At 36.9% G+C, this 15,180-nt stretch overlaps 1 protein-coding gene across 6 annotated transcripts in view; it reads left to right on the top strand.

The window, feature by feature from the left end:
• Nucleotides 1–15,180, top strand: part of NARS2 (asparaginyl-tRNA synthetase 2, mitochondrial) — a 130,167-nt gene that overhangs the window by 10,235 nt on the left and 104,752 nt on the right. For all 6 annotated transcript variants that reach the window (XR_013335911.1, XM_077767557.1, XM_077767556.1 and 3 more), the window contains one exon: nt 2,772–2,852. Coding sequence is in view for 5 of the 6 variants with exons in the window: in XM_077767557.1 (XP_077623683.1) it covers nt 2,772–2,852 (81 nt within the window). In the remaining variant the exon portion in view is untranslated. The remainder of the gene's footprint in view (nt 1–2,771; nt 2,853–15,180) is intronic.

Genomic DNA, 15,180 nt, shown 5'->3' with positions numbered 1-15,180 from the left:
GGTCTTTTTTTTTAAGTTTATTTATTTATTTTGAGAGCACATGTATACAGGAGAGGAGCAGAGAGAGAGGGAGAATCCCAAGCAGGCTCCATGCTGTCAGTGCAGAGCTGGATGCAGGGCTTGAACTCACCAACCATGGGATCATGACCCAGGATGAAACCAAGAGTCGAGCGCTTAACTGACTAAAACACCCAGGTGCCCTAAAAATTCAGTTTTTGGTTTGAGGATCAAAAAGATTTTGTGTATGACTTGGCTTGTGCATAAAATAGACACATTTATTATGTACTAAAACTTGGATGTCTGGAAACCTCAAGGAATGAGTTCTATAGAAGAGCTGAGTTTCTCAACAGAATTATCTCTTTAGGGACTATTTTCTTCCAGTTTCCAGTGGAGGTTATCCTAAAGTATATGACATATTTCCCTGCTTCCTAAATTGAGCCATTAAAAGAGTTTGCCCTTTCTTGATGAGTCAAGGTTCTTCCTTTGAGTATCAGATTTTTCTCTCTTTGTACAGAAATGCCTTAACAGCCTGTCAGGGTATATTCTTTGCCCCTATGTTGAATGACCCCAGACTACTGTGTCTTTGAGTTCTTGTGACTGTTTTTTATGGAAATTTTTTGTTGTTGTCTTGCTGTCATTTTTGGTTGCCAGTGATTAACAATTTTTGTCATTTTTTATTGTTGTTCTTGATTATAATTAAATAATGATACTTTGTGTGAATGTGAAAGATAAATATAGTCAGTCCGTGAGTCTTTGAGTGATACACATGGGCTTTAGTATGTGAATTCTGTAATTTTTAGATATTCAGTGCCATATAAAATATCTGGTTTTAGAATGTGTATCTATCAAAAATATTTAGATATTTAGAGGTGATGGGTGGAATCAGAAAAATGGGGTAAGTGCGTGCGTTTTTTGGCCCCTTCTATGGCCCTCCTGTCTCTAATTAGGAGCCCCGTTGTGCAGGATGGGGTAAATACCTGACACTGTTATCCTGGTGAAGGCAGACAGTACTCCTTTAAGTCCTTACTATTTCTCTTCCTTTTTATTTTTCTACTTCCCTATCCACTTTCTCTGTTTTGGATTTTGTTCTCAGTGCTTTATTATTTTTCCATTGGACTCTCTTCTTCATAGCTTTTGGTGATAATGTTACACACTTTGATATAAGCCTTCAAGCAGTATTAGGCTTAAAAAGCTGGTGACACCTTTTGAAAGGTTTAGCGTTAATTGAGTAGTAAGAATAATTCCCACTACTTGAGTGATTTAAAAAAAACCAAACATATAGTTAGTTATTTTCATAAGATTTGCAGTTTTGTTTCTTGTGGCAATTGACCAGTTCTAACTTTGGCAATTATATTTAGCCGTTAAATTTTCTCCTCCCTCCCCCCCTTGCCTCTCACCACCCTCGTTTCCTTTGGATTTTTCACTTCCTTTCTTTGTTTACTGCACTCCTGCTCATAGTTGCCTGCATTCATGTGGAATAAATGATTCATGTCCATAATTCTTGGTCCCTAGGAGATAAAAATTTTATGCAGTAATGTTATTGATTATGTTTCCTTCATTGTCTATAATGTGCTTTGTGTGGCACCTCTAGGCACATAGCTCCCAGGTTAAGTACATATTTGAATATTTTCTGAGACTCCTAATTTATAGTGTGAATATTTAATCAGTCTACATCCTAAGACAAGTTGTTAACTGGGCACTTTGTATATAGCAAGAACACTTGAATTCAACCTTTTTTAGGAAGGAAGGGGCAAATTTGGGAGACCCCTAGTGTAATGAATTTTACATTCCACCAGTGATACACAGAATTTGGCAGAGATTAAATGTGTATGTGTGATTTTATTGTATTGATTTCAAGACCACAATTTTTGTGTGAAACACATGGTATTCTGCCTCTGCAGCACACGTCCCCCAGCGCTACCTCCACGCCCACCTGCAGCATTTACACAGAATGTAACCTTTTGCCTACATCCATAGTCAAAATGAAAGAAGCATAACCTTGAAGTTGCTGGGTTATTTCAATCCTCCTAGCAAACAGCTTTTGTGGTTCACTAATGGAAATAGCTCAGACTTTGGAGCGGAAGAATTGCAGTTGGGCGCCTCAGTAATGGATGGATTTGCTGCTTAGAATCTTCCTTGAGGGAAAGGAAGTGCACTGCCTGTGCCATGTGCAGTGTACTGTGCCATCAATTTAATGACAGACTTCCTAAAAATCATTTCGGCCTTTTTTGCTATGTATTTCTTTAGTCCCTGTTGGTCAACTTTAATTTTTCTCCTTTGTGGTAGTTTGTGACAGTTAATGGTCTCATTCCAAACTAACTGAACTTCGTATTGATCACTTTGTAGTCCCTTTGCAGTGCAGGCAACATCATGATGCATTAGCCTGAGTGAGCGTGTGTATGTAACATCACTACTAGTGTGTTAGAAATGGGAAGAAAAAACACCAGAAAGACCCTAAAGACCTAGGTTCCACTCCTGGCTCTCTCTGCCACTGACCTGACTAGATACGTGAATTTTTCATTAAATCTTTCTGGGCCTTAGTTTTCGATGCTATCTTTGAAATGATATTGGATTAGATAATGTCTAAGTCAGTTCTTGATTTAAAATTCTTTGCCCTTCTGTGTACAGTAAAACACTCAGCTTAACATCTCAGTAGTTATATTTGGGGAGTTAGAGGGGAACTTGATTTGGCATTCTCTTAGTGCTCTTTTAGTAGTAGAATTGTTTCATGTACAAATATACTGAAAAAAGTGGGTTTTCTTTTTTTCCAGGACAGTGGCTTTGTCCATATTCATACTCCAATAATCACATCCAATGACTGTGAGGGGGCTGGAGAACTGTTCCAAGTTGAAGTAAGTTGTGCTTCCCATCTTGAAGGATAGGCTGCTCTTCAATATTGTTCTTTTGCGGGTTTGCTTTAAATTTAATAAGAGTTGTATGGATAGACCATGACTAGAATCTGAAGTTTTGTCAGTAGTAATCCTTAAAAAAATATAGAAACCTCTATAGAAAATTCAAACCTCTCTGATTTCCTGTCCTACTGGCTATCTTACTTGCATTGTGACTCAAAGGAATGGTCTTTAATTTAGTACTCCATCGGCTTTCCTTCTACAGCTGTGAATTGGTGAACTAGAGAAATCTGAAGAGATTCATAAAGATTTTAATATCTCTTGTGCACGTTAAGCCCTAGTTAGTATTTTTGGATGTAAGTCATATCTTAAAATAAGAAAGTACGCATTGGATATTTTCTTTTCCAAAGTCTTTAAAGAACACGCATTTTCATAAGAAATGTATACCTCATGTCTACCTCATGAAGCCTCTGATTTTATTTTTTATCTTTTAAAGTTTATTAATTTATTTTGAGAGATGGAGAAAGCATGATTCGGGGAGGAACAGAAAGGAGGAATCCCAGGTAGGCTCTGAGCTGTCAGCACGGAGCCTGATGCAGGGCTCAAACCCACGAACTGTGAGATTATGACCTGAGCCAAAGTTGGACACTTAAATAACTAAGCCACCCAGGCCCCCCCATGAAGGCTCTGATTTTAATTCTTTGTTCAGCAATAATTCTTTGAGCTTCTGGTATATGCCAGGCATTGTCAGCTTGCCCTTGTTGCACGTTATTTGAAAGTTACCAGGTTTTTTTTGTTGTTTTTTTTACTTTTAGGCAGTTGAAAACCATTCATTTATCAATGTCACAGCCTGTTTAAAATCATTAGCCAGTAATACAATGATGGACAAAGGGAAATGTATATTGATAAATGGTGCTTTTTGTATTTCTTTCATTTATTCCGTGATTTCTTTATCTCTGAGAAGTCAGGATTCTTACTTATACATCTTGGTGATTCCATCAAATGGCAAGACCTGTATATAATTGCTGTGCTCTGGTTCAGTACATCCTGACTCTTGATAATGGTGCTTTCTCATATTATTGAACAAAGTATTCACTGGGAGAAGCTGTCTTGATGTGTTGAGGTCATTATTCAAAATGATAATCAAATGCTCTCTGTATTCATACATAGTTTGAGGAAATCTTGATAGTTGTCCTTTTGCAAAAAAGCAGAATAAAAATGCTTCGTTGAACATTGAAACTGGGAGCGTTAGCGTCTATAAATGTGAGTTCAAAAAAGGCAGCATATGATAAAAGAACAATACATACCTTGTGAAAAACATTCTCTTCTAAGCATTTATGTTGTTTATTTTCTCTTTGCGCCTTAACAGTCTTCTGAATATTGAAGTGATGAATTACCCACCTTAACTACATTGCATAGTCCCTTAATCTAAACCACTGAATATTATTTTTAAAATGACAGGGAAGGAAAGGTATAATTTAAAGGGGTTTTTACAAATAAGAAGGTAATTATTAAAGAGACCCAAATTAAACAAGTAAAAAAAAAAATCTGTAACAAACTGAAATAATGATACATTTGGAGGTAACTGCTTTGCTACCAGGGAAATCCCATAAGCAAGTCTGAATGATTATAGTCTGTGTATTTTGGCTTTTAAACAACATAAGGCAAGTTACCAGATAAGTATAAATATAGAGGAAGGGGAAAATAGAGATTTCTGAAGCTCAACAAATGAGAAGTGTTCACTGTCTGTAGCATTTCAGGGCCAGGTTAAAGAATTTCATACAGTGGAATTAGACTTGCCTGTACAGGATAGCAGAAAGAAATGCTCTTAAATTCGTTGATCCTAGACCCCTGCAGTCAGGCTTTAGATCAGGTTTGAGCAATTGGTGGCTTTTGTGCTATGACCTGCGGTCTTTGTTGCTTCCAGAAGTTTGGTGTTTTAAGGCTTGTCTTCTGCTCCTGCTGCCCCTCTATCCTTTGAAAGCAGTACTCCTTATTCCCACATCACACACCTGTGTTCACTACTGATTCCAAGTGTCGTTTGTTAATTTCCTTCTGACTGCATGTAACGTCACTGGGGTTTGAGTCTTGGCACCCTACTGTTAGGAGGAAGTAGAGTTTCATATTTAAATTCTTCTCTTAATAGCGCTCTCTCTTGCTGTGATAACAATGAGGTGTTCACAACTATTTAAAGTTAAGGATGCCTAGTCCACACCCAAGTTTGAGGACAGCAGTAAATGGCCACCTTGAAATGCACCGCAGAAGCACAGGCTTCTCTTATACACTCTTGAGAGGTGATAGCGTGTCCCAGCATTTTAGTTCCCTTTTTCTTCACTTCTGTTTCCTGCTTTAAGACTTTGGATATTTGTTAAGGTTTTGGTACTACTGAACACATATGGAGGAAGTTGCATTCAGGGTTGTGTATGTTATTCAGCAGACATTTGTACCACCTGTGTTCAAGATGCTAGCTTGTCTCTGAGAAGATAAAAGAGATTAAAGCCAAGAATTAGAGATTATGACAAAAATTAGCTGTTTGTTTTGTAAGGTGAAACTGCTTTATGTATGTATTTGAGGTTACAGTGTCACCAAGTACAAGTGGCATGGAATCTAGAGGAAAATTATGTCCATGAGGATCGACTTGGTCAGGAAAATCTTCAAAATGAATTTGTGACTTGAGTGTAACCTAGGGAGTATATTTCTTGTAGGGGAACACTGTGAATTGAGTCAAGTAATTGAAATGAGTGTGGGGTTTTCCTTGGATTCTGGATGAACAAATTAGAAGGTGTATATTGGTACATGATAGAAGATAAAGTTGGATAGCTATAGGAATGAAAAGATAGAGCAGGTTTTTATAAAACAACTTTATTGAGATATAGTTTACATACCATAAAATTTACCCACTTAAAACATATACTTCCATGGTTAGTATATTCATAAGATTGTGCAGCCATCAGTTACTGCAAACTAATTTTAGGCCTTTTCATCACCCCAGAATGAAACCTGGTATCCATTTGCGGGCCCTTCCCATTCCCGCCCCCAGCTTTAGGTAACCACTAAACTACCTTCTATAGATTTGCCTTTTGGGGAGCATTTCATATAAACGAAATCATACAGCATTTCTTGCCTTTTTTTCACTTAGCACAAAGTTTCTGAGGTTCATTCATGTTTTAGCATTTATCAGTACTTCATTCCCTTTCATATTCAACTAGTATACTCTGGTGTAGATCTACACATTATGTTTATCCATTTGGCAGTTGATTAGTATTTGGGTTGTTTCTACCTTCTGGCTGTTATGAATAATGCTACTATGAACATTTGTGAAAACATTTCGATGAACATATGATTTCATGTGTCTTGGGTGGAATTGCTGAGTCATATGGTAATACTGTATTTAATATTTTGAGAAGCTGCCAAACCACTTTCCAAAGTGCCTGTACCATTTTAGTTTACCACCAGCAGTGCATGAGGGTTCCAGTTGCTCTACATCTTTGCCAACCCTTATTATTGCCCTTTATTGTTGTTTTTTTTAATATAGCTATACTCAGAGGGTATGAAGTTGTATTTCATTGTGATTTGCTTTTTGCCTTTGACCATTTGCAATTTATATGTAAATGTCTAATTCACATTTAAGTTTTTAAAATTACAATTCTGTTCTGCCAAAATGTGATAGATAAATGGTTTACACATTATGAAATTAAATTAGGCTGAGAAAATCTAAGAGTAATACTTCATATAATAGGAATATTATTCAAGCCTAGAAATTACACATTTAAGTACTGTTTAAAGCTAAGAATGAACTGAAAGTGTAAGCCTATTAAATGGAACCCAAGAAGATGTGTAATTTCATATCTGAATCTCATACTGTGAGGAGTCTCATACTAAGATTCTCATGCTGAATCTTACACTGTATATTGAAGTTTGGCATTAGATTGGTTTGCTTTTGTGTTTGTGTGTTTGGTAATATATGTAACATAAAATTTACCATTTTAACCATCTTTAAGTGTACAATTCAGTACCATTAATTCTATTTACAGTGCTATACAACCATTACTACTTAAAACTTCTTCATCACTCCAACAGAAACTCTGCAGCAGAAGCTCTTCATTCCCCTCTCCCCCTGCCCCTAGTAACCTCTAATCTGCGTTTTCACTCTATGGATTTCTTGTTCTGGATATTTCATATAAATGGAATCATACAATATGTGGCTGTTTGTGTCTGGCTTCTGTTGTAGCATGTGTTGAATTTCATTTCTTTTTATTACTAAATCATATTATACTGTGTGGATATACCATATTCTATTCAACCATTTATTCATTGGTGGACGTTAGGTTGTTTCTACCTTTGGCTCTTATGGATAATGCTGCTCTGAATATTTGTGTACAAGTTTTTGTTTGAACACTTGTTTTTGGTCCGTTTGAGTATATACCTCGGAGTGGAATTGCTGGGTCAAATGGTTCTTCAACATTTAACTCTTGGAGAAACTGCCAAATTAATTTTCCACATTGGTTGTACTATATTATATTCCCAGCAGCAGTGTGTGAGGGTTTCACTTGCACTGCACCATCGCCAATGCTTGTGATTTTCAGTTTCTGATTATAGCCATTCTAATGGATGCAGTATCTCATTGTGGATTTGATTTGCACTTCCTTAATGATAAAGAATGTTGAGTATCTTTTCATGTTCCTGTTGGTCATTTGTGTATCTTTGGAGAAATGTCAGCTTAAGTCCTTTGTCAATTTTTTAATTGGCTTATTTGTCTTTTTGTTTTGAGTTATAGAAGTTCTTTTTCTTTTCTAGAAACAAGTGTATCCCCTCCATCTCTCCAGCAATGTGAAGCTTCTGATGTTGCTCTTGGGTAGCACACCCTTGGTATGCCCATAATCGCTCAGAGATGGCATTAATTCTGGCTGGGCTCTCTGGCAGCCTCTTTCCCAGAGCACACCCAGCTCTTAAACTTCACCAATTCCAGGGTGATTGCACCATTGTTTTCAACAGTATTCTGGAGCATAAATTGCTTCACACACTGATCCAGTCAAATTCAGACTCCTTTAAAGGTATACTTCTCAAAGTCAATGTTAGAATATATCCTGAGCCCAAAAGGTCTCCTCCTTTTCATCTCTCAGTTTCTCTCCAGCAAACAGGCAGGTCTGCACTTTTGCCTTTGTCTCCAGTGAATCTGTCCATAGCTCGCACTTGCCTTTTAGCATGAGCATTTTTTTAAGAGTACCTTAGGTTTGAACTTCTCTGTACTCTGTTGCAAATGAAGTTGGCTTCTTTAAAGGAGACATGAAAGTGTTTTTATAGCCTGCTTCTATCCCTGGGCAGAATCTCTGAACCAGGCTGTGGTGCTGGAGGCAGGAACAATGGATACTTCTCTCTAAATGACATCCCAATATAGGAACAGAGCACAGTGCAGTGGGTGGCAGCCCCAGTAGGCTTGTTTCTCCCAACCCGAAACCCACACACCATGAGCCTGGGCAAGAGAATCAGGGCCTGGTATTCTTAGTGCCTTCCCCAAGGCCGAGCCTACTGCTGACCAGCAGGGACTGGGCAGAAGAAGGGAGTCCCCACCTCTTGGCCACACTCACCTGAACTTAGCTTCAGCAGCAGGTGGCTGTGGGGAAGGTGAGAAATGCTGGCATGCTGCCCTTCCTACTAAGGTAGTCTTCCAGCTGGCAGCTGAGGGTTAAAAGAGCCTTCTTTCCTTGGCTTTTTTATCTGTCTGGACTGGAGTTTCTCTTGTGCTGAGCTGTGATGGGGAAGGGAGAGGGAGTGGGTTATCATTCAAACACCACTTGTCCTTACCAAGTTTTAGTAGATTTTCTTGAATACATGTTTCTTCATTTGCCATATGTCCTTAGGACCATTCCTAGAGACTTTGAATGGCCGGGGTGAGGGTAAGGTTTGGTTTTTTTTAATTTTTTTTATTTTCTAGCTTTCATCAGTTTCACTGAGGAGTGGATCTGCAGAACTCCCCCTCTGTCTTGCCAAAGGTGAGAGTTAAAAAGGGAGGAAAAGGCTACTTGCTTTGAACTATTTTTTGCCACCACGATCCTTAGTTTTCTCACTTGTAAAATGTGATTGAAGCTATGCATGTAAGTTGTAAGGATCAAGTGAGATGACACATATGAAAACTTGAAACTGCTTTTCAAAAATAAAGAAAACAATATGCAGTAGCAGACTGCTGTAAGCACCAAAACTCCTCTTTTCTAAACTCTTGTGCATTCTAGAAATGATAACAGGAAGTTACTGGGCCTGGAGAATTTTACTGCTTGTATGTGTTTATGGCCAAGTCATTCATGACACACATCATTTTGGTTCTGCTTGATGTTTGCACTTTTTAAATACTCTTACCTGTTTCTTTTAAATCTTTAAAATGGAATGAGGGCTAAGCCAGGTCAAACTTCTTAGAACAACTTTTTCATCTACCATGAAGCTTTTCTTTCTTCTAAGTCCTGCCTTCCAAGTACTTGTGTTCAGTTGCTATAGCCTATTTTAACATTCAGTTCTTTACTGTTTTGTTTTGTTTTACCTCTGTTTTGTTTCCTCATCTAGATTGTAAGCTCCTTGTGGGGAAGAACTGTGTCCTCCACACTACTTGACAGTGGTGGGACATTTGGATACTTGGGCCTTTTTTTTTTTTAAGTTTTATTTATTTATTTTGAGAGAGAGAGTTGGGAAGGGGTAGGGGGGGAGAGAGAGAGAGAAAGAAAAAAAGAATGAATGAATGAATGAATTCAAGCAGGCTTCACACTGTCAGTGCAGAGTTCAATGTGAGGCTCAAATTCACGAATCATGAGATCATGACCTGAGCCAAGATCAAAAGTTAGACGCTTAACCCACTCAGCCACCCAGGGGCCCAGGATACTTACTGATTAATATTTTCTATGGGTGATTTTAGCTTTGCAGAACTTTGAGCTTTAAGATTAATCCTTTTCTTCTCTGTGAGAATGTTTATTTCTGCTAAGGGCATCCGGTTTCTGCATGTGAAAACTGCCGAGGACACGTATCTAGGAAAATAGATAAGAGACACACTGGTGTTTGCCCCAGGCCTGGGGCCTACTGTTTTATGTGCTTTGAATTTTTAATCATTTGCTTGTATTACTTAAAAACAAAACAAAACAAAAATGGGAAAGTTACACTGTTCACAAGTCACAAACGGTGTGAGGTAAAAAATTAGTTTCCCTTCCACCCCTGACTCTGAGCTACCCAATTCTCCTTGCCCCAGGCAGTCACTATGCTCCTTTTCTCCTGAGAGTTTGTATCAGCCTTTATTTCTGTCAGCAATATGCGTGGGTGCTGTGTCTGATGAATCATCTGTCAGTTTATTACCAGATTTTTTTTAACTTTTCTTTTCCAATTTTAACCAGTATATTACTTTTTCAATTAAACTAATTAAAGAGAAGAAAGAAAATATCACACTAGATTAAGAGAAGCAAACCTGCTTTCTGGGGCATTGAGAAGAGAACTGACTTGATATTGTGCTTTTGATGCTTCCACTGGGAAGTGAGGATTTTGTGAATCAACACATGGTTTAAAAAAAAGAAAAACCCCTCAGACTGTGAGCACATACGGCCTTTTGCTACTAGACCTTATTCAGAAGACTGAGCTATTTCTTCTGTCCTCTGGCATCCACCAAGTAGAGTACATTCTTAAAATGATCTAATCCCATCAGCCACACAACTGGACTAAAATTGCACTGTTTGATTCATCCTGTAAATATTTGTTAATCCTCCTTTCTTGTGAAAACTACTGTGCTAGTTAGTACTGTTTGACTTACAAAGTTATTTCCGTTTTGCTTCTCAGCAAATGAATTTGCAAGACATTTTTAAATGGGAAAAACAAAATCCAAAATAATAAATGCCACCAAAATAATGTGACTTTGAAAGCCAGACATATTAAAAGAAAATTGCAGATATTACAAGGATTTTAAGTGAAATCATTAAGAATGTAAAAACACTGTGAAATCTGAATCCAATTATGCTTGGGTTCATAATTTTAAAATAGTTTTACTTTGATTCAGTTGCCAGGATTTTAACCTGATGATAGACTAATAACATCTAATGTTTGTACAGTATGTTCAGTCAGCTAATACTTTTGTATTACTTGACCGTATATATGTTATTTCATTGGTGTTTTTTGTAATGTTAGACCACTAGACAGGCTTTTTAAAAGGACTAATCCCATTTTATTAGCTTTAAGTAATCCAAGCAGAAAAAGAAAGAGAAATAACATTTATTGAATACAAAGTATTCAAAGTATACAAAGTATTTCAGGCACCATGTCAAGGTCCTTTATATTATATAATCTTTTCAGCAACCCTTTGAAGGAGGAATTAGTTTGCTTTGGGAGAGCAGAAACCATGTGTGTCTTGTACATTATTGTATCATACCTGGCACATTCTCTGGCACATGGTAGGTGCTCCATAAATATTTGTTGAGTAAGTTATCATTCTTTTTTACATGAGGACCCCAGGCTCAGATTGAAAAAAAACAAAAGCAACTTACCAGAGGTCACACACTTAAGGGACAGAGTTGTAGTTTAAACAAGAACTGTTTGCCTATAAAGGAAATGCTGTTTGTACACATCACATTGACTCCTGAAGTTGGCTTTTGAGAAAGATAACAAAATTTTAAGGCTCTGCGGTTAAAGATTCTTCATGAGGTAGCAGACTGCTGTTAAAGGCTGAGCACCACACTAAAATAAAGTATCCTTGCCTTTTCTTTTTGGCCACTCTTCCCAGACAACCTTTTATTTTCCTTGGGGAAAGAGAATAACATTTATTGATACCCTGCTGTTGACAAGAACTTTAAGTACTGTTCTTTTTTGTATAAGTAACCTATTGTAATTCTTAATTCATTTTATTAAATATGTAGATATAAAATAATGCAAGCTATGTAGACAGTGTAAAGCATATACCTCTACCCACTACTAATCTTAAGAAATAGAACATTATTAATGTCTTTGATCCCTTACTTTGTGCTTTCTCCATTCCATTTCCCTCTGTTTTCCTACTGTGCCAGTTTTATGTTTATTTTCCTGTGCTTAAAAAAAAAAAGTTTTAGGGGTGCCTGGGTGGTTCAGTCAGTTAAGCATCTGCTTTGGCTCAGGTTACCATCTCATGGTTTGTGAGTTAAAGCCCCACATTGGGCTCCCTGCTGTCAGTGCTAAGCCCACTTCAGATCCTCTATCTCCCCCTTTTTCTGCCCCTCCCCCACTCTTTCATGTTCTCTCTCTCTCTCTCTCTCTCAAAAATAAACATTAAAATAGTTTTAGGGGTGCCTGGCTGGCCCAGTGGGATAAGCATCTGACTCTTGATTTCAGCTCAGGTCATGATCTCACAGTTAGTGAGATTAAGCCCCACGTTGGGCACTGATAACTGGAGCCTGCTTGAGATTCATTCTCTCTCTCTCTCTCTCTCAGCTTCCCCCTTGCTCATGTAGTTTCTCTCTCTCAAAATAAATAAACTTTAAAAATTAATAAATAAAAAAATAATTTTACCAAATGGGTGTGCTTGTAGGAAAAATATTGTTTTCTTTTTGCATGGTTTTCAGTTTCATACAAATGGAATCATACTATGATTCTTTGATGAGTTGGTTTTTTTGTTGTTGGTGTGTTGTTTTATTCCTCCATCTGTGTTATGTTCCAATTCAATCCAAATCTCTGGGAAATAAGATTTAAGCATTAGTATTTTTTTTAAGACTCTCTGGGTGTTTCCAATATGCCTTCAAGAATATTTATGAAATAGTGAAAATGCATGTTTATACCTTCAGTTTTGCTACATAAATCCAGATTTTTACCCAAAGAGAAGAATGTATTCAAACTCCCACCAGTAGGGTGTGCTGTTCCACATCTCCTTGCCCACACCTGATATTTTTAGTCTTCTAAAATTTTACCAATCTCATGGATATAAAATGGGATTTTGATGTCATTTTCTCTGGTAAATATTGAGATTGGGAATGTTTTCTTATGGTTATTGGCCACTCATTTCTTTTTCTATAATATTTTCTATTGTGTTGTCTTTTCATATCAGTTGTTTTATGTTACGGATAATATTTACCCTTTGTTGAGTATATTGCTGTAGATATTTTATCTCAGTTTTTGCCTTCCCTTTTCTCTAAGATACTATAGGTGTCTTTTGATAGACAGTTCTTAATTTGAATTTAGTCAAGCTTCAGTCATTTCCTTTCTGGTTTGTGCTTTGGTATCTTGTTTAAGAAATCTTTTATTGGGGTGCCCTGGTGGCTCAGTCAGCTAAGCATCTGACTTTGGCTCAGGTCATGATCTCTCAATTTGTGAGTTCGAGCACCTGTGTCAGGCTCTGTGATGACAGCTTGGAGCCTGGAACCTGCTTCAGATTCTGTGTCTCCCTCTTTCTCTGACCCTCCCCCACTCGCACTGTCTCTCTCAAAAATAAACATTTAAAAAAATTTTTTTAAAGAAATGTTTTATTGTCTCCTAAAAATTGTATAGTATGTGCATTATACATATATGTCTTTAATCTACCTGGAATTGAGTTTTGAATGTGATGTAAGGGTCCCAGTTTTTTAAAATAGATAACAATTTCAGTACTGTTTATGGAATAGTTCATTTCTCTTCCTGTGATCACAGTTGCCAACTCTCATAAATCAAGTTTCCATTTATGTGTGTGTTCCTGTATGTTATATTCAGTGGTTTATCAGAATATTCCTATGCCAATACCTCACTCTCTCAATTGCTGTAGCTATTTGAGAAATCTTAACATGTAGTAAGACAAATCCTTTTACCATTTTTTAGGAGTTTCTTGGCTATTCTGGATCTTTTTCTCTTCCATAGAAACCAATCATGTTGACAGACTCTGAAGAACTCTATTTGGCTTTTACTTGGAATAATACTGATTCTTTAGATCACTTTGGAAAAACTGGTATCTTAATGGCATCAAATTCCCATACCATATCCAGGTATGGTATCCCTGGACATGGTATATCCCTCTATTTTAAATCCTTTTCAATAAAATTTAATCATTTTCTTTATAAAGATTGTGAATACCTTTTTATATTTATTCCTAGGCACTTTATATTTTTTGTAGTATTAAATGTTTTGTTTATCTTTGTAAAGTATATTTTTCATTTATTGGATACAGTGTTCAATATATATGTTTTAGAACAAGATTTTTGTATTTGTGGTTATGTAATATGTTTCTTGATATTTAGTGTACTTTATCTGCCATTTACTGGTATGTTAAAATCCTCTGGTATTGTTTCCATTTATTCTCATAGTTTTTGCTTTATGTGTTTTTTAGGCTATGTTATTTGATATATCTAATTTAGAACCAGTTTTGTATTGGGTATATACATATTTAAAATCAATGTATAGTTTTGTAGTGGGTCTCTTTCATTCTAGCACTGTTTTTTGCCTTATTGTCTATTTTGTTTGATATTGACTTAACCGGACCAACTTGGTTTTGATCAGAATTTGGCATGGTTTTTACTGTCACTCATCCTTTTACTGTTAACCTTTTTTTTTTTCATTTGGTCTTATGTTTAAAGTGTAATCTTCGAAATAGCATAGAGTTTAGATTTTTAAAAACATTAGGGGGCGCCTGGGTGGTTCAGTTGGTTAGGCGTCCAACTTCAGCTCAGGTCATGATCTCATGGTTTGTGGGTTCGAGCCCCACATCAGGCTCTGCTAGCTCGGAGTCTGGAGCCTGCTTTGGATTCTGTATCTCCCTCTCTCTCTGACCGTCTCCTGCTCACGCTGTCTTTCTCTCAAAAATAAATAAAACATTTAAAAAAATTTTAAAAACATGAAATCACTTAGTCTTTGCCCTTTTCCTGTTTTAGTCCACTAATGTTTATTGTGATTGCTGATGCATTTTGGAGTTTTTTATTTTATTTTATTTTATTTATTTATTTTTTTTAATGTTTTATTTATTTCTAGGAGAGAGAGAGAGAGAGACAGCGTGAGCAGGGGAGGGTCAGAGAGAGAGTCAGACTGAAACAGGCTCCAGGCTCTGAGCTGGCAGTCAGCACAGAGCCCAACGTGGGGCTCGAACCCACGAACCGCGAGATAATGACCCAAGCGAAAGTCGGACGCTTAACCGACAAAGCCACCCAGGCGCCCCTCATTTTGGAGTTTTTTAAAACATCTTTCTTTGTGCCTATGTCCCTTTTTTTTCTTTAAAAAAATCCTCCCTTCTTTTCCTTCTTTTGAAAAAAATTAAAATCTTTTACCCTTTTTTTCATGCTACTTGTTTAGAAGAGACTAATAGGGGTAAAGGAGAGAATTTAAGGCAGTGATTCTCAATCTTGACTGTAAGTTTAATTCACCTAAAAATAGTAAAAAGTATGAA

The sequence above is a fragment of the Crocuta crocuta genome, unplaced genomic scaffold, assembly GCF_008692635.1.
Source record: "Crocuta crocuta isolate KB4526 unplaced genomic scaffold, BGI_CrCroc_1.0 scaffold561, whole genome shotgun sequence".
Classification (NCBI taxonomy): Eukaryota; Metazoa; Chordata; class Mammalia; order Carnivora; family Hyaenidae; genus Crocuta; species Crocuta crocuta.
Note: the sequence above shows the minus strand (reverse complement) of the source record. Positions and strands in the feature narration are given on the sequence as shown.